Source organism: Myxocyprinus asiaticus, chromosome 38, assembly GCF_019703515.2.
Source record: "Myxocyprinus asiaticus isolate MX2 ecotype Aquarium Trade chromosome 38, UBuf_Myxa_2, whole genome shotgun sequence".
NCBI lineage: Eukaryota > Metazoa > Chordata > Actinopteri > Cypriniformes > Catostomidae > Myxocyprinus > Myxocyprinus asiaticus.
Window position 1 is genome coordinate 26,937,494 of NC_059381.1, and position 26,183 is coordinate 26,963,676.

Here is a 26,183-nt window from a genome sequence, read left to right on the forward strand (position 1 = left end):
CGTAGTCGCCATAGTAAACTCGCTATTTTGACCCCGTAAAGATGGCCGGTAAGTTAACATATTTTGATTCGAACTTAAATTTTTCTTCTCATCGCAACACACTGGAATTTCAGCCTCCATCAACCTCACTCAATGCATCAAGGTTTACTTCTCCATCAAAGGCGCAACATGAGCTCAATGCGGAAGCGCAGGATCAGATCAGCCGCTGCTTTAATAAACTCAGATCACTGAGACCGTCTGACAGCCAGACTCTCAAAACTGAGCTTAATCTTCTGTTTGATCAGCTAATCTCAGAAAACTACACAATTTATGACAACATTCATCCAGAGGTATGGGTTATTTTCCTTAATACTGTTACACTCACAAAAGGAAAGAGTTAGTTTAGATAGAGGTGTGTTTCAAAACCTAGTTAGCCCAACTAATTTTGGGCGTCATATGACGTTCGATTCAATCGTTCACTTGGCTCATTAAAAAATTTAAATCGAACGTTCAGTTGGCGCATTCTAAAGTTCGTATCGAACGTTCGTGTTCAAAAGTTCGAATCGAACGTTCAGTTGGCGTGTTCAAAAGTTCGGATTGAACGTTCATTTGGCGCGTTCGAATCGAACATTTAGTTGGGCGCGTTCAAAAGTTCAAATCCAACATTCATTTGGCACGTTCAAAAGTTCAGATCCAACGTTCATTTGGCACGTTCAAAAGTTCGGATCCAACGTTCATTTGGCACGTTCAAAAGTTCGGATCCAATGTTCATTTGGCGCTTTCAAAAAGTTCGAATCCAACGTTCATTTGGCGCTTTCAAAAGTTCGAATCCAATGTTCATTTGGCGCTTTCAAAAGTTCGAATCCAATGTTCAGTTGACGTGTTCAAAAGTTCGAATCGAACATTCAGTTGGCACATTCAAAAATTCGAATCCAGCGTTCATTTGGCGCTTTCAAAAGTTCGAATCCAACATTAATTTGGCGCATTCAAAAGTTCGAATCGAACGTTCATTTGGCGCATTCAAATGTTCGAACTAAACGTTCAGTTGACGCATTCAATATTTGAATCGAACGTTCAGTTGGCACGTTCAAAATTTGAATCGAACTTTAAATTAGCATGTTCAAAAGTTTGAATCGAATGTTCATTTGGTGTGTTCAAAAGTTTGAATCGAATGTTCATTTGGCATGTTCAAAAGTTTGAATCGAACATTTTGATACCCCGACATGCTGTCTAGTTTGGCAGCTCACTAGGTTTCCAGACATATCACTGGTGTCCCTGTCTTAACAGGAGAAAGCAAATAAAAAGACTATTTGAAAATCTTGCAGTCCCTGGTAACAACACTCAGCAGTAGTTTTTAAATGTATAGTTAGATTCTTGTGACATACATATGGACTGTGTGTCAACTTTTTCTGCCTACCTAGAGAGCCAAGGAATATGCCCCTAATGTGCAAAATATGGTATAGATAGGCATCTAATATTCTGAGACCCAGACTAGGGTGGTTGATCTTTAAAAGAAGAGGGCAAATGAGCATAGATGTGTTCAAACATTTGATTTTAACGTTCTGATGATGACCATAAATGCTTTGTAGGTGGGTAACTAACTTGGTGTTGAGCCTAGTTGTGTGATGACAGATATGGGCTTTGTCTCAAAACCTTGTGAGTTTCCTACCTAAACCACAGGTTTGGGAATTATAGGAGCCTCACAAGTTTGATGCCCAAAATTCTGTTAACTGACTTGGGCTGCGTTTCCCAAAAGCTTCTCAAGCTTAAGTTGATTGTAGAGACCATTGGCACCAATGATTTCTACAGTCTACTTAGGCTTTTGATGCTTTTGGGAAACGCAGCCTTGGAATGCATCCTTCCATTACCATTTCCTTGTAACAACACTTATTATGAGCAGTAGTTTTTTTGGTTGTTTATAATTATCTGATATGTCTGGTTTGCTGGTCTGTTTGCTGCTTTTAAAAGGTTTTTGGGCACCTATCAGCTGGTCTGGCTTGGATCTGATCAGATAAACCAGCTGAGAACTAGAGCTGGTACTGTCCTACCTAGACAGTATTTTGGGGCATCAAAAATGCTGTCTATGTTGGCAGTTAACTAGTTTCTGAGACACAGCAATGCTGTCATCCTCCTTAGGTTGTGTGCGAGCTGCTTGTGCAAGCGAGTCGCCTGGTTCCTCTGAGCCAAGAGCATCTGGTCATTAAACTCTGCCAATTGATTCATCAACTTCTAAACCAGCTGCAGGTATGTTGTAGTTATATTTAATGCAATTACGGTTTCATACTACATAAGGATAGTTCACTCAAAAATTAAAAATCTGTCATTATTTATTCACCCTCATGTTGTTTCAAACCCATATGGACACTGAAGACCAAGGTATACTTCATTTTTGCGCTTTCCCGATCGCCTCGCGCCGGTCGACAGCGTTGCCTTTGTGAGGATACCTTTCTTACCGCGAATGAACAGGAACGTGTTCGACGCATGTGCACTTCAACTGCTTTGTGACACTCTTTTCGTACAGTCAATGGCCAGTGCATGTGCAGATGACGCGCATAGATGAGGACCGCTTGCGCAAGTCAAGAAAATCTAGGCATCGCGGACAAGCTGCGTGGCTGTGCTGATGACGCAATTTGCGTTACTCATACTGTGCGCAGAGGGATCTGCAATGCACACACCCGATGTATACTTTGATCTTAAAGATGATGTTAGGCACAATGACTACCCCAGTCACCATTCACTTTCATTGCATCTTTTTTCCATACAATAAAAGTGAATAGTGACTGAGGCTGTCATTCTTTTTGCCTAACATCTCCTTTTGTGTCTTCCACAGAAGAAAAGAGTATCATACAAGTTTGAAATAACAGGAGGGTTAGTAAATGATGACAGAATTTCCATTTTTGGGTGAGCTGTCCCTTTAAGTGTCACAGTCTTCTGAAAAGTAACCCAAGTTGCTTTTTCAACTGCAGGTAATAGTGGATGAACAAACACTTGATATTCTGGTGTCATACAGCACACGCGCTCTGCGGACATGCAGCTCGTGGACTCACCCAGAGGTGCTGCTTGCCCTCTCATCACTGGTGTATGGCAATGGATGCAAGTGTCAGAGGGTAAGAGTGACAGACCTGGCAATTTTCAGTTAATCTAAGTGTGTATGTGCCTGATGCAGAAAAATGTATGTTTATATTGTTACTAGCACCTTCCAGAGCTCCTTGGGCCAAGTGGTATTCTGGTGAGGTACGGTGACCCCAGTCAGCCTGACATAGAGCTGCGTCGCTCTGCCGTGCATTGCTTGGCTAATCTGTGCCTCAGGTGAGCAGTGTCCAGTGTCTGATATTTAAAGTAATAAAGTGATGGTTACCTTGATATTTCTTTTTGTTTATGTATCACATGTCTCATATTACTTATCAAGAATACTTTTCACTTTTCTAATTTTTAAAATGTTTTAAATATTTTTCAGACAATAAATATTGAAATGCTTTTTTTCAATAAATATTAAAATTATCATAATTTTAAGCATGTCATAATTAATATTTTTATGATGGATTTTCATTATTTAAGATTGGAAGTCTGATTTTGGGACAAGGCTAAAACAATAAATTCTATGTATAAAAGTCATTTTAAAACAAAAACGAAGCAAAAATAAATGATGAAACATTTAAAAAAAATTCTGAAAAAAATTCTGTTTATACTAGTGTTCCTGGTCAGCCATATTTGGAGGAGCCATATAAAGGTGTATGTTATGGAATCCAGCTGCGGACACTACAGTACCCCAAACCGCCTAATGTGGAGAATATTGTCTTCTGTACAGTCAGTACTACATGTTTATATGATGATATGATACGATTATTCAGTCATATCAATTCAGCTGATGTAATAGGCTACTGTCAAACTGTTCAAATGTTTCTGTTTCAGTTGTTGCATAGTGCTCTGAAGGGAATGCAGTGTTTTCTCAGTGGGGGGAAATGGAAAGCTGTGCAGAACCAGGATCTTGGAACCTTATTGGCTGTGCTCAAGGTAAATATACAGTTCTATATGTTCTTACAGCTATATGATTATAGATTGATTGTGCAGTTTGAAAAGAAATCTAAAGGGTTTTCATGGTCATGAAAACATAGAAGTATCAAGAAATCTAAAATTGTGGCCTGAAAAATTCCATGTCATTGAAAAAATTTGTAGTGGAAATTTCTATATTGATTTTTAAATCTTTTTTGTTATTTTCTAGTCTAGTCTTTTTCTAGATATTGCTTTTGTGTGAGTAAAACTTGCTTACAATCTGTTGTGTACTTTTGAGTTCTCTTCAATGAATCACACAAACTGATTTACAAAATGTTCTAAATGATTCATTAGCGAATCGTTCTGAATTTGAATGATTAAAAAAAATCCTTAACCAGTTATCTCAAAACACTTAAAGGGATAGTTCACCCAAAAATGAAAATTCTCTCATAATTTACTCACCCGTATGCCATCCCAGATGTTTATGACTTTCTTCTGAAGAACACAATGATTTTTAGAAGAATATCTCAGCTCTGTACGTCCATACATTGCAAGTGAATGGTGGCCAGAACTTTGAAGTTCTAAAATGAATATAAAGGCAGCATAAAAGTTATCCATAAGACTCCAGTGGGTAAATCCATGTCTTCAGAAGCGATATGATAGGTGCGGGTGAGAAACAGATCAATATTTAAGTCCCTTTTTACTCTAAATCTCCACTTACACTTACACATTCTTCTTCTTTTGTTTTTGGAGATTCACATTCTTTGTGCATATCGCCACCTACTGGGCAGGGAGAAGAAAAAAGCACCTTAAATTCTGACCTGTTTCTCACCCACACCTATCATATCACTTCTGAAGATATGGATTTTACCATTGGAGTTTTATGTACTACATTTATGCTGCCTTTATGTGCATTTTGGAGCTTCAAAGTTCTGGCCACCATTCACTTGCATTGAAAGGGCCAACAGAGCTGAAATATTCTTCTAAAAAAATCTTTGTGTTCAGCAGGAGTGCAACTAACAATTATATTAATAATAGATTAATCTAATGATCATTAGAACGATTATTGCAACGATTAATCATTAGCTCTTAACCAATTATTCAGCTTGTGCCCAACTTAAAAGGTTGTATTAAACATGCTTACTAACAATAAAGAGGACAAAATCATCTTTTAAAAATACCTCTAAATGACATTCACTGAATTAAAGGGAAAAAATACCTTTTATGTTTAATTCAGTAAAGAATTAACTGCTAAAAATCCTATTGTTATCAATTTTTTTTGTCTTGTTTATCATTTAAAATTGTCTAAAAATCTTTAAAACAAGATACATTTACTTGTGAAGCAACATATAAGATATTTAGACTTGCTTTAAGAGAATGTATCTTAAATATAAGTGTATTTTGTATATAAGTGTAATTTTTCACTTGGTTATACTTCTGTGAGTTTAGTAAAGACAAAATACACTTATATTCAAGATCTATTCTCTAAAAGCAAGTCTAAATATCTTATATGCTGCTTCTCAGGTGAATGCATCTTTTTTAAAGGATTTTTTGATATTTTAAAATATTTGTATTTTTAATATTATATTCAACATTCTCAGATTAAAAAAAAAATAAAAATTCTGCAGTATAGCTGCTAAAGTAAATGTACGTTGTTTTAAAGGAGTTTTAGATATTTATATCGGAAAACAAGCCAAAACAAAAACAAATAAAAACATATTTTGTTGCAGTGTATAATGGGTCGAAGACTGCCCTCTCTCACCTTTCTGTTCACTTCAATCCATCTTTAACTCACAAAAAAACAAACTCTCTTTTATTAATAAAGCTACGTTTTGCCAATTTTCTTCACAATAAGAAATGCACTGTGACGCATATATTATGATTCAATAAGTTGCCATTGCGTTATAATCTAGCATCAGAGTGTGCATCAGCCGGATGCAGTTTCGATCTCTCCCCCTTAGATCGGGACATTTGCACAACTCATGGAAGAGGTGCTGACCGCACAGAGAAATGCCAATTTTGGAGTTTGTAGTTATTTACATGATCTGCTTCTGTATTATTTGAACTTTAATAAAGCTATAACACATTAAATAGAACTGCATTAAAGATATAACGCCAGGGTGTTTCCGACACGCAAGTTTTGCTTCAGGGGAGCGGCAGCTCCAGCTCCACTTATTCTACAACGAGAGTGCTTCTGTATTTACTTATTTGGTATTTTTGTATAATTCCCTCATATTTTGTGATCTACATCACCTGAAGCTGTGAAAGTTTCGAGTGCATCTGGACTGTGAGCTGTGTAATTCTTCCTCTCCTCAGTCAGGCGCGAACTGCAGTGCTGCTCTCGCGTGTCATCATTAGTTTAATGTGATCTCATGTTACGTTAAATGAGATCAAACGACTATTCGACAATGAAAATTTTTGGTGACAATTTTGTATTGTCGACATTGACAATAACGTCGACTAGTCATTTCTGCCCTAGTGTTCAGCAGAAGTTAGTCATACACATCTGTGATGGCATGACGGTGATTAAATGATGAGAGAATTTTAATTTATTCCTTTAAAAAGCTAATTGAAAAGTCATGGAAATGAATTGATCAAAACGCCTGTGAACGCTTTTTTTGGAATTGGTCGAGATGTTCGGGATGTGAGAAGAATCCTTTTGATTCCCACAGTTGTTTGACAGTATCGTTGTCCCTTTGTCAGAGATTCATGTTCCATGGCCTGCCAGGAATAAGTGTGGAGATGCCACAGGTGTTGTATCCAGCTCCTCTCCCTCAATACGAGACTATTTCCTCTGCAAAGCCTGAACCCTCACAAGATTCGACTGCACAGAAAAAAACTCCAGGGGTAAATTGCCAATTCATTTTTGCTGAAAAAGTTCAGAAAGTCATGGCAATAAGTGGACATGTCTCAAAAATACAGTATGAAAGTTGTTTGTAATTTGTACCCTGTAGTTGTATGATTTCTCAATGTTACATTATGGATAAAATCACTTCTTTTTTCTACTTTAGTCCCAACAGAACAAGAAACGGAAGTCTCGTGGGAAAGGAAAGAAAGCTGGAGCCGAGGGGAAGAGGGATGGAGAGGAGGGAGAGGGTGATGAGCCTCTTAAATCTGGGGGAGGAGGAGTGGATCAAAGTGGCTGGTCACTTGGCTCTCAGTCCTCTAGTCTGACATCCCCATCAGGAGTGACTCCTCATCTGTACCCTTCCTGGAAAAAAGGAAGCTCTGACTCGGAATTCTCCGACCCTGAGGGAGGAATGCAATCTAAACTCAGGTTTGACCCTGAGCACCATTAATGCCTTGTTATTAGGTCAAATAAAACATTGACAAGTGGTAAATGACCTAGAAAATTGACACACACAAATTAATATATACACATATTTTGGCATGTTTTTGTTCTGTTACAAAACAAAATTGCAGATTTTGTTTTGTTTTTTAACATGTTGTAAAAATGCACTACCATTACCAGTAGAGACACCTGCTCATTCTTTATTGTTACTGTTTTCCACATTTTACAATAATGTTAAAGTCATCAAAACTATAAAATAACACAAATGGAAGTATAGGAATTAGGGGAGACCAGGGACAACAAGCCCCGGTCTTCCCTAATTCCTTTACTTCCATTTGTGTTATTTTATAGTTAACAAGGGAATGTTGTCACAAAGGCTATATCTCGGTAACAATGAAATTTTATTTCTCTTGCCGTCATTTGTATGTTGACTTCAAAAACCTAGTCAAAACACTGAAATTAGAATCTTTGAATCATTTTTGTTGATTCTACCCTCCAAAGTAAATGTTCACATATTTTTGTAATAGCTCTTGGGTAAAATTTGAACACAATAAAAGCACACTGGCATACATTAAGGCAAGTGTCAGTTATATTATGAAGGCAGTTTTTTGTTACCAAAATATTACCCATTTTTGATGTTAGGACTTAGGTATTTTTCATGAGTCAGGTTGTTGTCACATTTGTATTGAATGGGCAGGTTGTCACGTGTTTTAAATGTCTTAATTTTTTTACTATGTATTAATTACAATATGTTATGGCCAAAGCAATGTTTTTATATTTTTGTTCATAAACTTTTCTATTTTTGTTGCTTAATGAATAATTGTGTCCTTTGTAATTGTATTACTTTTTAACTTTTGATGAAAATCCTATAATAGGCTGTTTAATGGAGGCATAGATTTAAAGAGAGCTGTAGATTTGTTTTTGGTTGTGATAGTGAGGACTTGTTCACATAAAATCTACACCACTGTGATTGTGACAACTTGCCCCATATAATGTGATCACAAAATGTCAACGATTGTTCAGTGAACTGTATCTTGAACACAAACGTTAAAATTAAATGTTCAATAGCTTTTTATAGACAAGATTTTAATGTATGTGGCTATATAGAAATTGACTGTCAAAAATAAACTTACTCCAAAAAAAGTTAAATAAATAGAATCACTATATTTGCTATTTGGCTTCTTACAAGTAGCCACTCTTCCTAGATAACAGCTCTGCTCACTCTGGGCATTCTCTCAACCAGCTTTACGAGGTGCCACCTTGGATGCTTTTAAAACAGTATTGAAGGTGTTTCCATGCATTCAAGACACTTATTAGGTGCCTACTTTACTGTTCGGTCAAACAAATCCTTAAAAAAGGATTAATACATTTTAGTTTATTAATGAAATTCATACATAGGCACAATTTATATTTGTTATTGTCCACAAAACTATTTTCAAGCATTTAAGCATAAGCCTTATTAGCCTTTAGGTCCATAGGTTTGTAAGTAGAGGTCAACCAATAGTGGGTTTTGGATACAATAACTAAGGTGGTGAAAAAGGCAGAAAACGGATTAATCGACCAATAGTTTTTAAAATCGATTTATAGAATGTTAAAAAAAATAAATCTTGGTCTTTCCTTTCTATGACAGGCACATACATGGAGTCCAAAATGAAAACAAATCCCAGATGCACTTTATAGTTCAACCAAGGAGGAACACGGAGAAAAATAAAATATTGGCCCAGATTAATCTGTAAAACTGATATATTGGTCTCCCTCTCTTTGTTTGTTCATTCGAAACGTAAAGTAAGTCCAAGTGTGTCCAAACTTTTGACTGGTAGTATATGTTTGTTTTGTTTGCCGTCTAGGCTGTATCAAGCACGTGTGCGGCAGAGTGCGCTACAGTGTTTCCTGGCAGTGGTGAAGTGTGTTGAAAAACGAGTTCTTTACGGCTACTGGTCCTCCTTCATTCCAGACGCTCCATCGATTGGAGGCCCCTCTCCTCTTACACTTTTGACCATTGCCCTAAAAGACCCCTCCCCAAAGGTAACACTGTTGTTGCTTTTTTTTCTTCTTTGCACCCAGTAACACTAAAGGAATACGTAGTGTTGCTATTTGGCCTGCAACATGCCCCCTTTTTCTCACAGGTGCGGGCAGGCTCTCTGCAGGTACTGTCTGCTCTTCTTGAAGGTTCTCGACAGTTCCTTTCCACCGCTGAAGACACCAGTGCACCTCGCCAGGCCTTCACGCCCTTTTCTGCCACGTTAGCTGCCAGCCTCAGAGAGCTTCACCGCTGCTTGCTGCTAGCACTCCTTGCAGAGTCCTCATGCCAGACTCTCACTCAAGTCTTAAAGGTAATAGAAGACATTCAAAATCTTGTGTATATATACAATGGCCTCCAAAAAAATTAGATTACACTTAAAATGTGTGAATGTTACTGAATTGGAAAACAAAAAAATCAAACCTGCAAAAAAATCTTTTTGGTAATTTTTATTAACCAACTGGTCCCAAGTTTAGTTTTTAGTGGCTGTATGAAGTGTCCACATAAATTTTTGTTTAAATTTTGAACATTATACGTAATATTTTTTTATTTTTAAGTGCTATCTTTATTTAAAATCTGTAACCTAGTTTCCATCCACTTTTTGCGGTGTTTTGTTATCGACAAAGTGAAAATGCATAAAAATATTTTGCGAAATTTGTCGTCTTCTGCCTGTTTCCATTCAAGTGGCCTTTTATCGATAAAAATGGTGTGCGTGATGACGTCATGCTTAAAAAAGCACTTTGTCACGTAAGTTTTGGTTTATCACAAAAAAAATGCTCTTAAGCTGTTTCCATAGAGAAATGTGTGTATATCGCTAATTGTGTATCTTTTGACTTCCCAGATGTCCCTAATTTTTTTCCCCAGACATTTTGGTAAAATGGGGAGAGTATTGAGACAACTGAAATTAGCCAGCTTACTGTCATTTTAATTTCACAAATAAATGCATCAGAAGAGGAGGAATTGCAATCAAAAGGGAACAGTTGCCCTTCTGATAGGACTGTAATATTGGTCCTGATGTTGTGCCTATCGCAGGTTGCCATCGGTTCCGACCCAAAAGCGAATCGTCATGGCCCTGTTCAAGCTGGCAACCTGCACCAAGTAATGGGGAAGCTTTTGGTCTTAGTATAAGGACCATCCATCGACGTGTATATGCTGTGTGCACAGCTATTAAAGAAAAATTGATGCAGTGTAATATCAGGGTTTACATATGATACATTCCTGATATTCAATAGGCTAATTTGATCAGTCATCTAATCTAAAGCATTGCCATCTCAACTGCATTATGTCCCGTATATTTGTCCAGCAACATATAACGACCAACTGAACTTGATTATCATCTAAAATTAATTTTAGCGTCATAATGCAATTTACATTTTCTGAAGAAGCTCAGCAAATGCGATCCGAGGTAAAGAGGGTCAGATTTAAAATATTTAAAAGTTTTAATATGTTCATAAGCTTGTCTTCTGAAAGTGAACTCAGCATTGGACAAATAGTCCTGATAGGTTATAGCCTTGAGAAAAGTGTAGAACTTTCTAAAAATGTCATTCAGCCGACTGTTTTCGTCTACAGAACAGGGCAAGGCTAATTTAATTTTGTGTAAAGAAAAGGCAAGTATATAGGCCTAACAATATTATTTTTTTCATTTGGTAATTTATTTATTTAAATTAATGCTTTATTCATTTGGTCATTTATTTAATACAGGGAATTTTGCTGGCATTTTTTCAAAAGTAAGCTAAACAATAATTTTATAGAATTGGGCTCCTAGTATTGTGTATTTATTTTTAATTTAAAACATCTTTAGAAATGATATGTTTTTTGTATTGTGGGCTAATTCCATGACTGCTGTCTATTATTTTGAATGGTGTAGAAAAGTAGCTTTAATAAATAAACGGATGACTACCGTGATTAATCGCAAAGAGTGGCCATTCATTTGTTCTCCGTGCACTTGTCGATGACAGGTGCATGAGAGATATGTGTTGGCATTCCTGGAAGTGTCATGACGCAGATGTGTTTGCAGCATCGGATCTGTGCAGATATGCTGTTAAGACCAATCCATAACAATGCGAGTAATGCTTCACGTACAATAAATTGGCTTTCAAGGATGTATACCTTGTCGTCATGATTAACACAGGCTAACGATTGGGGTAAATTCTGTCAAGTGACACTATATTTTTCCATTAATGCCAATTTTCTCGACAAAAAGTGTTTCCAAACCAGTTTTTCGCGTCATTTGAAGTATCGGCATAGTTTATGCGCTAGAATTAAACGGAAAAATATTATGTCGACACTTGTGAAATTTTTGTGATAATTTGCGTTTCCACCAGCTATATCGGTAAACTTTTTGTCACAAAAAAACCCTTGGATGGAAACATAGTTAATGACACTTTGATATCTAATGCAATGTCATTCATACATTTTTAAATGTAACTTAACCCTTGTGCGTCAATTTAGAAAAGTTACTCGGAGGTCCTTAGAGGACAAAAATGTCCCCTTCAAAAAATTTTTTTTTTTTTTTTTTAACGAACATCAGTCCTGATCATAACTACCAAATATTCATAAATTTTCAGGATCTTAACCCTTTAAATGCCAGTTTGTTTACATAATGTCACTGTTGTTTTTTACACACACACACACACACACAAATTTCTCAATGCACACATACAAAACACAATCTGACATCCATACCAACACACCCACACAATTTTAGCTGCATCATTTATTCATTTGGCCTGCAGTGCTCTATAATACCGCAAACAGAAAATAGGAAAAAAGTATGTATTTGCTCTATAGGCTAAACATGAAAAAAATGGTGCCATCTGGTGGAAAATATTAAAAATGTAAATTTTGAGGGGGCCTGGGTAGCTCAGCGAGTATTGATGCTGACTACCACCACTGGAGTCGTGAGTTCGAATCCAGGGTGTGCTGAGTGACTCCAGCCAGGTCTCCTAAGCAACCAAATTGGCCCGGTTGCTAGGGAGGGTAGAGTCACATGGGGTAACCTCCTCGTGGTCGCGATTAGTGGTTCTCGCTCTCAATGGGACGTGTGATAATTTGTGCGTGGATCGCTGAGAGTAGCATAAGCCTCCACATGCTGTGAGTCTCCGTGGTGTCATGCACAACGAGCCACGTGATAAGATGCGCAGATTGACTGTCTCAGAAGTGGAGGCAACTGAGACTTGTCCTCCACCACCTGGATTGAGGAGAGTAACCACACCACCACGAGGACCTACTAAGTAGTAGGGAATTGGGCATTCCAAATTCGGGAGAAAGGGGGATTACATTTTGTTTTTTTGTTTTTGTTTTTTTGTTTTTTTTTGTTTTTGTTTTTTGAAGCCAGGGCTCCGGAATGAAAGCATAATATCATAGAATTCATGATTTTATGCTTTAATGGCACTGGGATCAAATATTGCAGTTTTAATGGGTTTCAATGGGGACATTTTGTCCTTAAGTTCCTGAGTGTAATAGATGTATTATAGGAACTGAGGTTGAAATATAAATATTCCCCAAAAAATACACACCTTTGGGAAAATGTATGCCGTTGGCATTAACACCAAAATGATCGAAAAAATGAAAAAGGCAAAAATGTCCCAAAGGTCGCACAACTTTTTTCAGCCACTGTATCCTTGTGGGTACTTTCCATTCACGTATATTGTTCTTACTATTAGGCAATTATAATTACCATTGGCTGACCATGACCCAAAAATGCAACTTTTTACATTTTTAGGTAAGAAATAAAACATTATTTTAGTCCCTTTTTCCGTCCTGTCCCCACAGGGTGCTTTGGTCAAATATTGCTATTCTTCTGGAACATGTTCAGAAGTTTTGTACCCAGATGGTCAAAAAACCTGCTTCTGTTCTGAGTGTGAATGACAGTTTGTGTTTTGTACTCCAGTGCCTTGCTCACCTGGTGTTCAATGTGCCCTATAACCGTCTGAGACCAGGCCTGCTGAGCACACTGTGGAAACAGATCCGTCCGTATGTGCGTCACAGAGGTAATATTTCAAGAATATTACTCATCCAATCAACAGTGTTCAAATAAATTAATTTTATATAAGGCCTATTGCTTTGATGAAAATTGTGGAAACAACAATATGACACAAAATGCTGCCTGTTCAGATATTTACCATTCTTACTCTCTTCCCTTATGTTAGATGTGAATGTACGTGTGTCCAGCCTCACACTCTTTGGTGCATTAGTCTCAACTCAAGCTCCTCTCCCTGAGATCCAACTCCTACTTCAGCAACCAGGGTCCACGTCCACCCTCAGCACCCCTGGTGTCGCCACACCTCAGGAGCTCTCTCAGAACTGGAGGCAGCTGGTTCAGAGAGATGGAGAAGCCTTGCCATCTCCTGGAGGAGTTGAAGAAGGTCTGGAGGGGCCTTGCTGGCTGCTACAGCTGTGCATTAGTCTGGTCACGCAGCCTCGTGAAGAAACCTATTCGGATAGTGATGCTGGGGGGTCCAGTGCTGGATCGCTGGAACCTTCACCTGTTCGTCTTGAAGCCCTCCAGGTGAGTGTTCTGTTGTGCACTTGCAAAAATGTCTACAGCCACAGCATATGTGACCTACTCCATTATTTTGAGTCACTTTGGTCCAGAAACCCATTTTTTTGCTTTATGCAGTAAAGTAAAAAGGAAAGTTTCTCAAGATATAATCATTTAAATGTTTGGATGAGACTTTTCTTTTTACTTTAGTGCAAAATACAAAAGGATAGAGCAGGTCACATTTGTGTTTTTTAAAACTCGCTACACTCTCATTTTCCCGATTTTTGCCCTCTGAATCAAACTTCAGGAATCGTAATATATACATATATATATTGATTTTGTTTCATTAATGCTAAGATAGATTGTTGTATTGCTGCAACTATTAACTGATAAAATTGATAATAATTGATAATGAAAATAACCGATACAATTTTGTTATTTTCAATTATTCTGTGAACTCTGAGCTCCATCAGTGACATCACTACTTTAGTGGAAAAATGTGCATGGGAGCACTTAAACACTTCAATTCATAAGAATACAGTTTAATGTGGGCCGGTTGACTTTTCTGTTATTTCTGTTACTGTTATTTTCTATATTTTATCATGAATAATTATTAAGAATTCAAAATTAAGCTCAGCGAGTATTGACGCTGACTACCACCCCTGGAGTCGCGAGTTTGAATCCAGCGCATGCTGAGTGACTCCAGCCAGGTCTCCTAAGCAACCAAATTGGCCTGGTTGCTAGGGAGGGTAGGGGCACATGGTGTAACCACCTCGTGGTCGCTATAATGTGTGGTTCTCGCTCTCAGTGGGGCGCGTGGTGAGTTGTGCGTGGATGCCGCAGAGAATGGCATGGGCCTCCACACACGCTACGTCTCCGTGGTAACACGCTCAACAAGCCACTTGATAAGATCTGCGGATTGACGGTTTCAGATGCGGAAGCAACTGAGAGTTGTCCTCCGCCAACCAGATTGAGGCGAGTCACTACGCCACCACGAGGACTTAGAGTGTATTGGGAATTGGGCATTCCAAATTGGGGAAAAGGGAGGAGAAAAAAAGAATTCAAAATTAGGGGCATTGTTCCATTTCAACTGTTTGTCTTTACCACAAGCGAGTCTCTGTTGAACTTAATTGAGCAAGCGTGCGTGTATGCATCTGCATCTATCAAACCAATCGTAACTGAGAAAGGGAGCACAATCATTTTGATTGTGGTTTGGTTTTTCTTTATTTTCATATAGAATTGAGAAGTTTAAATTGTCCAGGTGCTTCCAAACTTTTTAAACTAAATGCAATTTATATTGGAACATTTATATTTCAAACATTTTTGTACACAATGTATAGCATACAATCATTTGTTATTAATAAATATATTTTAATAAAATACAGGATTTAACAAAATATCCAATTAATCAATTAATTAAAGAAATAATCGAAGATTAATCGATTATCAAAATAATTGTTAGTTGCAGGCATCCCTAGATCATGTATAGCATACAATCATTTATTTTATAAATACATTTTAATAAAATACAGGATTTAAAAAAATCTAGTTAATTGATTAATTGAAAAAGAATCAAAGATTAATCGATTATCATAATAATCGTTAGTTACGGTCAGCCGTAGATCATGTATAGCATACAATAATTTGTTATTTGAAAATATATATATATTTTTTTATAAAATACAGGATTTAAAATAAATCCAATTAATCAATTAATTGAGGAAATAAAACAAAGATTAATCGATTATCAAAATAATCGGTAGTTGCAGGCAGCCCTAGATCATGTATAGCATACAGTAATTTGTTATTTAATAAATATATTTTAATAAAATACAGGATTAAAAAAAAATCCAATTAATCAATTAATTGAAGAAATAAACAAAGATTAATCGATTATCAAAATAAAAGTTAGTTGCAGGTAGCCCTAGATCGCTCTATCAGAATTACTGCTCTGAAGAATGAGCAGTCCATGGCCTCTTTTGACCAACTACAACTGATTCCAGACACTTTTACTTTATTTTTTTATTTATTTTTTTTTTTTGCTAGGTAAAACAGTAATGTCCAGGCTTGCTTGGGTTTGTGCATTATCATTTTAATTTCGTGTGTAAATGCAAATGTCCGAACTGAGACAGACTGGTAAGTTAAAGTAGCCAGTCAATCGTGACCAAAGCCTTAGCTAAAATATGTGTTGAGCAGTCTGTCATGAGAACGTAGCTTTTACCGAAAAATGTCTCTGGGGTCTTATCGTACAATCTGACAAGCAACAATCGTCAAGTACAGAAACAAATTGCTTATAGAGGTGAGAGAACAGATGTTTATTCCTAATTGGTTGTGTGTGGGTTTATTTCAGGTGCTGGCTCATCTGGTGAAGGGTTACTTCTCATTGGCTCAGACGTCACTGTTGGAGTTGGGTCATCTCAGCGCTCTCTGTCTCACAGAGCAGGACCCTTCTGTGCAACTTCATGGCGCTAAAGTAAATCTTTATATTTTTGTCCCTGCCTGTCTCATTAGGGATAACATTACTACCATTGCTCATACTTAGAATTTGGGATTAGTGGCCAGTAGTGACTAGTACACAACTGCCAGGTTTTTTCCAGATTTCCAGGTCTATTTTAACATTTCTGTGTCTTTTTCCAAGCTTCTGGAAGAACTGGGAACAGGAATTATTCAGCAATACAGAGCTGATGGCAGCACTCCACAAAGTGCCAAACAAGTGCCAGTGTCCCAGGTAAACAAAGGTTGTTTGGGTGTAGCACGATATTTTTAAAAATGAACTTTCTAAATGTCTGTGAACATAATTTGCACAACGCAATTCCCAAACTTTCGAGTTGGTTCTAAACACTTGGTTGTGAATGATGTTGCAGACCAGTGCATCTTCTGGACAATCTGCCAGGACTGTATAGCATCACTCCACTACTGTGATCCAGACTAGAGGTCGACCAATAGTGGATATGATGGAAAACTAATGTGGTGGAAAAGGCAGATTACTGATTAATCGGCCGTTCATTTTTAAAATCTTTTTTTTTATTGAATGTTAAAACAAAATCTTAGTCTTTCCTTAATATGAAGGGCACAGACATAGAGGCTGCATGTCCAAAATGAGTAAAATCCTAGATGCAGTTTATTGTTCAACCAATCCTAATCCCAATAATAACCAGAAAACGTTTAAGATTTTGTGTATAACGTAGACATTTTAAATATAAAATTGCCTGAAATACAAGGACTCTTATTTTAAAACAGGGACTAAAAATGGTTCAAGGATGAAAATGGATTTCTCAGTTTTTTTCCATGTCTTCACTGAATTATTGTTGCCGTGGTTTAACTCGGAAGCAGATCTGTAAATAAAATTGTGTTTAATGTTAATTAACTGCTTATGATTTCTATGCCGATAAATCCACCACACAAGGGAAAAAATATATTGCTTTTTTTCGCTTATTTTGGTGAGACAAGTGGCTTAAGTCAAGCCATTTTTTTTTTGTACTGCGCCTTTCACAACACACATCGTTTCAAAGAAGCTTTACAGAAAATCATGCATTAACAGTAAATGAAACTGTAATATCTATAATGACTTAGAGTCATCATTGTGTAGTTTGATTAAATATTATTGTAAATTGTGTATAAAAATTAATTACTAATTGTATTTACATCCGCAGTGAGTAAGCTGAATGTGACTGTGGCAAGGAACACAAAACTCCATAAGATGTTGGTTAAAGGAGAAAAATAACCTTGGGAGAAACCAGACTCACTGTGGGAGCCAGTTCCCCTCTGACTAACAGCATGAATATAATGACAATATTACTTATGTATAATGCAAGTCATGGTTTAAAATTATTAAACTAAGTAAGTGTTAAGGGTTAGTGTTTAAACAAAGATTTTTTATGAACTGTAAGATTAATGACTAATGTCTTTGAAGTCTATCCTGATTAACTGCAGAAATTAATCTGGTTTATTTTGGGCTTGTTTTTCCAGACCAGGCTGCTTGTTTCTCTTGTGAGATCTGGCGACACTGCAATTGGTATTTCACCCAGCCCTTAGCACAGAGTACTGTCATTTGTAAAAGAAAGTTATTAACCCTTCTTTTATTTAGTTCTAACCGGTAACCTTTTGGAAAGGAGGCTGCAGAACTTCTGAAACGGAACGGAAAATACAGTTTTTGCTCCGAATGAACCGAAATGAAAAACATTTCGTTATTAGTCCCTGTTTTAAAATGTCTGTGCTTCCAACTCACACAAACACACCAGGGAAACAAAACAAGCACTCTCTTACAATCATCTGCAATGTACTACAATAGAATCACTATGAAGTAAACATTGTCAAAAGGGCTAATAAATACTGTTTGAGCAGTAATTAATCAACAGAAGATCATTATTCATCAATAGTAGATCATCAGTGATTGCTTGTCAATTGTCATTCGTGTCTTTTTTTTATATATATATATATATAACTTTTCACATTGATAATTGTGAATTAGTCCATAAACAGTGATATCTTGGCTCCATTACAATGCTCTAAATGTAAATATTCACTTTATGTATTGTAGCCTATATGTTCACCAGATGAAGGGTTTTGGCCACAGTGGAACACAGAAGAATTAAAAATAATATGTCGGCGTTGATTTTTGTAGATAACCGATAGTTTAAAAAATCAACTATCTGCACCGATTAATCAGTAAAACCGATATATCGGTCAGTATCTAATCTAGACAACTTAATCATCTCTTTAACATGCCGAAAGTGTGTGACTGCACTATATACCAGGTTATAACACTCCTCTCCATCATTTGATTAGTTACTACTGCCATGTTTAATAAAAAAATTCACAAACAACTCAAATGAAATTCAGTTTACCTGCTGCATTTTACAGGTCGTAATGGCAAAATGTTAATTGTGCCAGTCAAATAGCTTTGTGATGTTTTGTAAATGAAGTTTTAATTTACAAACTAAGAGGCGTTTGCCTTAATTTAAATACTTGAGTAAAGGCACAGCTCTATTCAGGTTTTTGCACTAAAATGCAGCATGCCAGCTTTCACAACTGTTTAGTCAATTTGCCTGTCAATTTTCTAAAGGTGTAATTACATTGGTCTGTTTCCCTTTCAGGTGGTTCAGTTCTGGTCAGAGGTCTTGGGTGGTCCGCTGATTGGAGCTTTACAGAATGAGCAGCATCCTACTCTGCAGACCAGCGCATGTGACACCCTCTCATCTATTTTACCACAGGCTTTCAGCCAGCTGCCTGTGAGTGTGTTTCCCTGTTTTTTAGTGTCCTTTAGTCTGTTATGGCATTAAATTGAAAGTTTGAGCTCTTTCATGACTGCTGTGTGTGGATGTGTGTATAAATATCTGCAGGATAAGACACAGGTTCTGTGTATCACAATACTGCTGGGTCTGACGTACAGTGAGAACTCTGTTGTGAAAGCGGCCGCAGTTAGAGCGCTGGGTGTTTACATCCTCTTTCCCTGCCTCAGAGAGGTACAGTGTCCACAAACTCAGAGACTGACTCTTATTTTAATCTGTATGATTACTCTTAAAGGGGCCACATCATACACTTATTTTATCAATTCATTTTTTTCCAATGAATTCCATGTATAATGATAGTCAAGCCTTAAAGGATATTCCTGGTTCAATACAAGTTAAACTCAGTCAGCACCATTTGTGGCATAATGTTTATTACCACAAATAATAATTTGGAATTTTCCCTCCTTTTCTTTAAAAAAGCAAAAATCGAGGTTACAGTGAGGCACTGTAATTTTTTGGAGGGTTTAAAGAAAGAAATGTGAAGCTTATAAATTTATAAAAGCACTTACATGAATTCTTCTGTTAAATATCATGTATTATTTCAGCTGTAAAATTGTTTAAATTGTCGTTTACCGGTATTGCAGGGTTTACGCATTACGTTGTTAAGGGCAACAAAGTTGTAAAATTGTCTATAACTTTACACAGAAAAGATTAGTAAGCGATTTTATCACTCTAAAATTATGTTAACACACATATTGTTTATGTCTTTGGCTATACTTTTCGAAAAAATTACTATTTTAACGTTTATGGATTGGCCCCATTCACTTCCATTGTAAGTGGCTCACTGTAACCTCAGTTTTTTTTTTTTTCTTCAAAGAAAAGGAGGGACAAGTAGAAATCATTTTTTGTGGTCAATATTATACCACAAATGCTATCGATTGAGCTTAACTTGTATTGAACCCAGAATATTCCTTTCATTTAGTTTTTAATGACCGTATTCCACCATTTCTCTGACCAAGTCCTTTCTGCTGCGATGCCTTAGACTTAGAGGTCATGACATGAGGAATCAAATTTCCCTTGATCTTTTGACATAAAAGAGGTAATTGTACAGTACAATAAAAACATACTGTAAGTTTCAGAACTCAAAACTTCCTCCTCACTGCAAAAAGAGCATTTGTTGATACCAAGGTGCCAAAACTCCTCGTACTCTACTTTCTCTACATTGTGATGTCACACTGTGGTAGACATTTGCATCTGACTGCCTGCACAACAAATCAACACCTACTTTACCTTATTACTTACAAAGCCCACCAAGTAGTGGTGAGCAATGAGCTGGCAAGAAGAGAGCAGGCAGTATTAATCTCGTCAATGAAATCACTGACGAAAACATTCGTTGACAAAGGGTTTTTTGACTTCATCAACAATAACGAAGACGCTACGAAAAAGCCCATCATGACGATAATTAAGCGATTTTAATATAAAGCATACTGTTGATGGAAATATTACGAGATAAAATGTATACTGCAAGATATTAACAGTGCATGATATAAACAGAAGAAACATCTTGAGGATCTGTATATAGAAGAAAATATTAGACATGGATTCATCTAATAGTTAATCCAGTATGTTGGGGATTTCTCTGCTTGAGCTGCGTGAGTTGAACGTGCTGAACATCGGCATAATGAACCACTTCAAAATGGGGTAAATACCTCATTTAAACACATCCTATTTATACATGAGTTTTATCACTATAGCCACAACATTACTCTATATGTAATATAACAACTTGCATCTGCACAGTGAAGTGAATGAACAGGTGAACTTGAACTAAATGATGCGCTAGCTAGAACATGCGTGATTTGCATTGTGTAACTTGCATTGCGCATACGCTGTTTCCATAAGAAACATGCCACATGCAATATAATATCTTTTTACAGAAAATTACTACGTTTCTAAAGCATGAAGGATTCAGAGTACAGTAGTCTAACTTCTAAAAATTAGGTAATACTTCAGTCTAGTCATTATTATTTCAGGAGCTCAGGTTTTTCACAACAAGGACAGTATGTAAATTATTATGTTTGATACATTAGACATTTTTTATAAATGTTTCCCTAAATGTTTGAATATTTGATTAAAGTTTGGTCTTTTACAGTTTATTTTTGTCCATTTTGCAAGTCATCATCATCAACTAAAATATGTTATTTTCGTCAGAGTAAAACTCACTAAAATGAATGAATATGACATGACGAAATATTGACTAAGTTTAAAAGAGACTTTTGTCAAAAGACTAAAACAATGACAAAAAAAAAAAAAACTGTGAAAACATTAACACTGAGAGCAGGTCAGTCAAGAGCAGAGAGCCAATCATAACAGTGGACGTTTACTGTCAAGTCTTAAAGGAGAATCTGCAACAAAACTGAGTGTTTTTGACAGAGGGTCAGAATGAGGATGGAAAATGATCATGTTTTACAAATATATGACTGTTTTTTTTTATTACAAGTTAACCTTAACTTATCAAAAGATCAAGGGAAAATTCTCATTAAATCACCTCTTTTATTAGCTATTCTTTGCTAAATATTGTTTTTAAATGACAATTTATCACTAGATTGCCTATTATATAGCCAACATAAAACACTTCTAACCAGATTTAATCATGAAGAATCAGACCGATAATTGTAATTTTTTCCATATACAGGATGTGATGTTTGTGGCAGACACAGCTAATGCCATCCTCACTGCTCTGGATGATCGCTCTCCCAACGTCCGTGCTAAAGCAGCCTGGTCACTCGGCAACCTCACAGATACACTCATTGTCAACATGTGAGACAAGCGTTCACATTGCATGTATGTGTTTGTAAGCTGAGGCTGGCAGAATAATGTTTCTCTCTCCTCCTCAGGCAGTCAGTGGGGCTGGAGTTTCAGGAAGAGTTCTCTGGTATGCTGCTGCTGAATATGCTCAGATCAGCCACCAAAGCCTCAGGAGATAAAGACAGGGTATGTTGCATGTGTAAGTCACTTTGGATAAAAGTGTCTGCTCACTGATGAATGACCTTGTGAAATCAAGATTGTCTACATGCTAGTGTACTTGTGAACTTTATCAGAATTCGCTGTTAGCAGATTTTGTTCTTCCGGGAAAACAGACCATGATCATTGCATATTCAAACGATTTCTAAAGCAGTTTCTTCAACACTTCTACAAGAATGAAGGCTGAATCTAGAAATGTTCATCACATGCCAATACTAATTATATAAATATCTGTGATTCCAAATAAAGGAAACAAAAGGCACCTTTTAATAATGTATCATAGACTAATTCTTTAAGTGATAATGGATTGTAAACATTGTAAGGGATTTGTGTTGTAGGTAAAGAGCAATGCAGTGCGTGCACTGGGGAATCTGCTTCACTTCCTGCAGCCAGTGCACTTGGGCAAGCCTGTGTTTGAGCAGCCTCTTCAGGAGGCCATGAGGGCTCTAATCGACACGGTCAGAGGGGACGCCACCATGAAAGTGCGCTGGAATGCCTGCTATGCACTCGGCAATGCCTTCAGAAATCACAACCTGCCTCTGGGTGAGTGCAGACACACAAAAGAAATATTTTTGCTTAATGATCAGATGCACAATTTTCACTTGGCATTCAATAAAATGGCTTTGAAAAAATTCTGTAGACTTGAATTGAAAGAAGGTCCTGAGCCACATCTAGGGACTAAAATATCATAAAGATTTGGGGGTGGACACTTTTGACACAGGCCAGAACACCCTAGAGACCACATAGCAACGTGCTAAACACCAATCCGAATACCTTTAGCAAGTAACACCCTGGCAACCATTAGCAACTTTAAAGCAACCATTTAGAACAACTTAGCAGCTGCATAGCAAAGTGCTAAAGACCAGTCAGAACACCTTAGCAACTTCATAGCAACTACCCAGATCAACCTAGCAACCGCATAGCAAAGTGCTAAACACCAATCAGAATACCTTTAGCAAGTAACACCCTGGCAACCACCAGAACACTTTAGCAACTGCATAGCAACACTCTGGCACCCACCCAGAACACCCTAGTAACCACATAGCAACGTGCTAAACACAATTCAGAACACCTTTAACAACTTCATAGCAACCACCCAAAACACATTAGCAACCATATAGCAGATTGCTAAAAACCATTCTGAATACCTTTAGCAAGTAACACCCTAGCAACCACCAAAACACCTTAGCAACCACATAGCAAAGTGCTAAAAACCACTCAAAACACCTTAGCAACTACTTTAAAAGTTTTGGAATTGGCATCATTTTATAAAAGAGGCATTAAGCTACTATTCATGTTAACAAATGTTCAACAAGCAACAAAGGCCACCTACATATCACATACACTGATGACCCAAAACATTATTATCACCTGCCTTATATGCTGTTGGTCCTCCGCGTGCTGCCAAAACAGCGCTGACCCACAGAGGCATGGACTCTACAAGACCCCTGAAGGTGTCCTGTGGTATCTGGCACCAAGATATTAGCAGCAGATCCTTCAAGTCCTGTTAGTTGCGAGGTGGAGCTGCTGTGGATCGGACTTGTTGGTCCAGCACATCCCACAGATGCTCAATCGTATTGAGATCTGGGAAATTTGGAGGCCAGGGCAACACCTTGAACTCTTCATCATGTTCCCAAACAGTGTGTGCAGTGAGGCAGGGCACATTATCCTGCTGAAAGAGTGCCACTGCCATCAGGGAATACCATTGACTTGAAGGGGTGTACCTAGTCTGCAACGATGTTTAGGTAGGTGGCACATGCCAAATTGACATCCACATGAATGGCCAGACCCAGGGTTTCCCAGCAAAACATTGCCCACAGCATCGCACTCCCTCCACACTCCACTTGTCGTCTTCCCACAGTGCATCCTGGTGCCATCACTTACCCAGGTAAACAGCACACATACACGGTTGTCCACGTGATGTAAAAGAAAACGGGACTCACTGAACCAAGACCTTCTTCCACTGCTCCAAGATGCTCACGTGCCCATTGTTGGCGCTTTCAACGGTGGACAGGGGTCATCATGGGCACTTTGACCGGTCTGTGGCTACGCATACACAGCAGGGTGCAATGCACTCTGTGTTGTGAAACATTCCTCCCGTAACCATCATAACATTTTCTGTGACTTGTGCCACAGTAGACCTTCTGTCGGTTTAGACCAGACAGGATAGCCATTGTTGCCCTCGCGCATCAATGAGCCTTGGGCACCCAACACCCTGTTGCCGGTTTGTGGTTTGTCCTTCCTCAACAATGTTGCCCTTGTCAAAGTCGCTCAGGTCTTTAATCCTGCCCATTTCTCCTGCATTTAACATGTTGACTACGAGAGCTGATTGTTCGCTTACCATCTAATCTACCCAGACCTTGTCATGTGGCCTTGTTAGGAGATGGTCAACGTTATTCACTTCACCTGTGAGTGGTAATAATGTTTTGGCTCATTGGTGTAAATCCAATATACAGAGTTCCCACAATCATGGAAAACCAGGGAATTTTAATATTGTAATTGTCTGCCCTGGAGAAGTCATGGTCATCAAAAAATCATGGCAATTTATATAATATGACAATATTTTTTAAGGTCAGAAACCTGATGAAGGCTGTATGACGAAAATGTTGAATCAATAATTTGGATACTGTTTGCAAGCAGCAGCAGTGTCTGGGATTTTTTTCTTGTTTATTTTCGTATGGTCAGCTCTAAAATATTTAATCGGCTTGAAAATGCAATGCAATCTCTATAAAATGTTTTTTTTTTTTTAATTCCTTTTAGTAATCACAAACATCATGGAAATTCATTAGTCAAAAGGTTAAGGGAACCCTGAATATAGACGTTTTTCATAACAAACACTCCCTCTTCACCTTCAGGTACAGCTATCTGGTCCAAGGAAGCTTACTCTGCACTATCCTACGTTGTCACTTCCTGCAAGAACTTCAAAGTACGCATCAAATCTGCAGCTGCGCTCTCCATTCCTGGGACACGGGATTGCTATGGAGACACTCGCCAGTTCGCCGAAGTGTGGCATGCTTTGTCTCAAGCCCTGGAACACAGTGAAGAAACCGAGGACTTTCTTGAATATCGTTACTGCGCAAGTTTACGCACTCAACTCTGTCATGCCCTCCTGCACTTGCTGTCCTTATGCCTGCCTGATGACTTTCCGGCCCTGAGGTCATCGCTGAGTGACCAGTCCAGACCAGTTCTTCAGGGCTTCCTGGTTCGTTACCTTAGTGATAGGGGAGTGGCTTTGGTTGCCGGTGGTGATGGTGATGCTGGGGAAGAGGCGGGGGATCACAAGGTGCCTGAAGATGGGTTGATGATGCTCAGGGAGACTTTGACAAGGCTGAAGGGACTGCAAGGAGAGCCCATGTTGGAAAGCAGTGAGGATCTGAAGACCGTGTTGAATTTCTTACAGGATGTAGTGAGGGATTTGGAGGTGATAAAAGAATCCAACAGCCAAGATTCCTCTTTCACAAACAGCAAACCGCCACAGAAATCAAAGTGAAATTACAGATACAAGCGAAGCCATATAATAAAAGTCTGTTTGATATATAAAGGGGGTAGTTCACCAATTACTCATCATCATGTTATTCCAAACCCGTATGACCCCTATTTCTTCTGTGGAACACAAAAGGAGATGTTAGGCAGTATGTCTTAGTCTTTATTCATTTTTATTTTATAGAAAAAAGATGCAATGAAAGGGAATGGTAACTGGCTAACATTTTGACAACTTTGTGCTCTACAGAAGAAAGTTATACAGGTTTGAAACATTTTGAAGTTGAGTAAATGACAGACAATTCATTTTTTTGGTGTACTATTCCTTTAAGAATGCCTTTTTGAGTAAATTTAAATGTGTATATATATCATATAATAATATGGTGTAGACTGATGTCATAGTGATTTTCCAAATGAATGAATCGTGACATCATTACTCTGATTTTGAGTTGTTTTAAGGAACATAATTTTATGTGAGCTCCATTTAAGTAAGAAAATAGGCCTGGTAATTTTTATTGATCCTAAAAATACTAAATAAACTCACATTTCCCAGCAAGTATCAAAAGCATTTCCTTTGCCTACCAATACAAAATAATGGAGTTTTGAGTTGCATTGTAAAAATAATTTCAGGGCCCAAAACATCCAAAAATAAAAATCTTTACATGTAGCTGACTCTGCTCT

At 37.6% G+C, this 26,183-nt stretch overlaps 1 protein-coding gene across 1 annotated transcript; it reads left to right on the forward strand.

The window, feature by feature from the left end:
* Positions 1 to 5: 5 nt before the first annotated feature.
* On the forward strand, positions 6 to 26,054 carry heatr6 (HEAT repeat containing 6). Its single transcript, XM_051678049.1, has 20 exons — positions 6 to 329; positions 2,116 to 2,223; positions 2,946 to 3,086; positions 3,173 to 3,288; positions 3,672 to 3,786; positions 3,892 to 3,993; positions 6,676 to 6,819; positions 6,984 to 7,249; positions 9,112 to 9,289; positions 9,391 to 9,597; positions 13,177 to 13,276; positions 13,436 to 13,794; positions 16,118 to 16,240; positions 16,406 to 16,495; positions 18,864 to 18,998; positions 19,110 to 19,232; positions 21,694 to 21,818; positions 21,896 to 21,992; positions 22,361 to 22,565; positions 24,878 to 26,054. The coding sequence occupies exons 1-20, from the start codon at positions 42 to 44 to the stop codon at positions 25,510 to 25,512; spliced, it is 3,657 nt and encodes a 1,218-aa protein (XP_051534009.1). The 5' UTR covers positions 6 to 41; the 3' UTR covers positions 25,513 to 26,054.
* Positions 26,055 to 26,183: the final 129 nt, after the last annotated feature.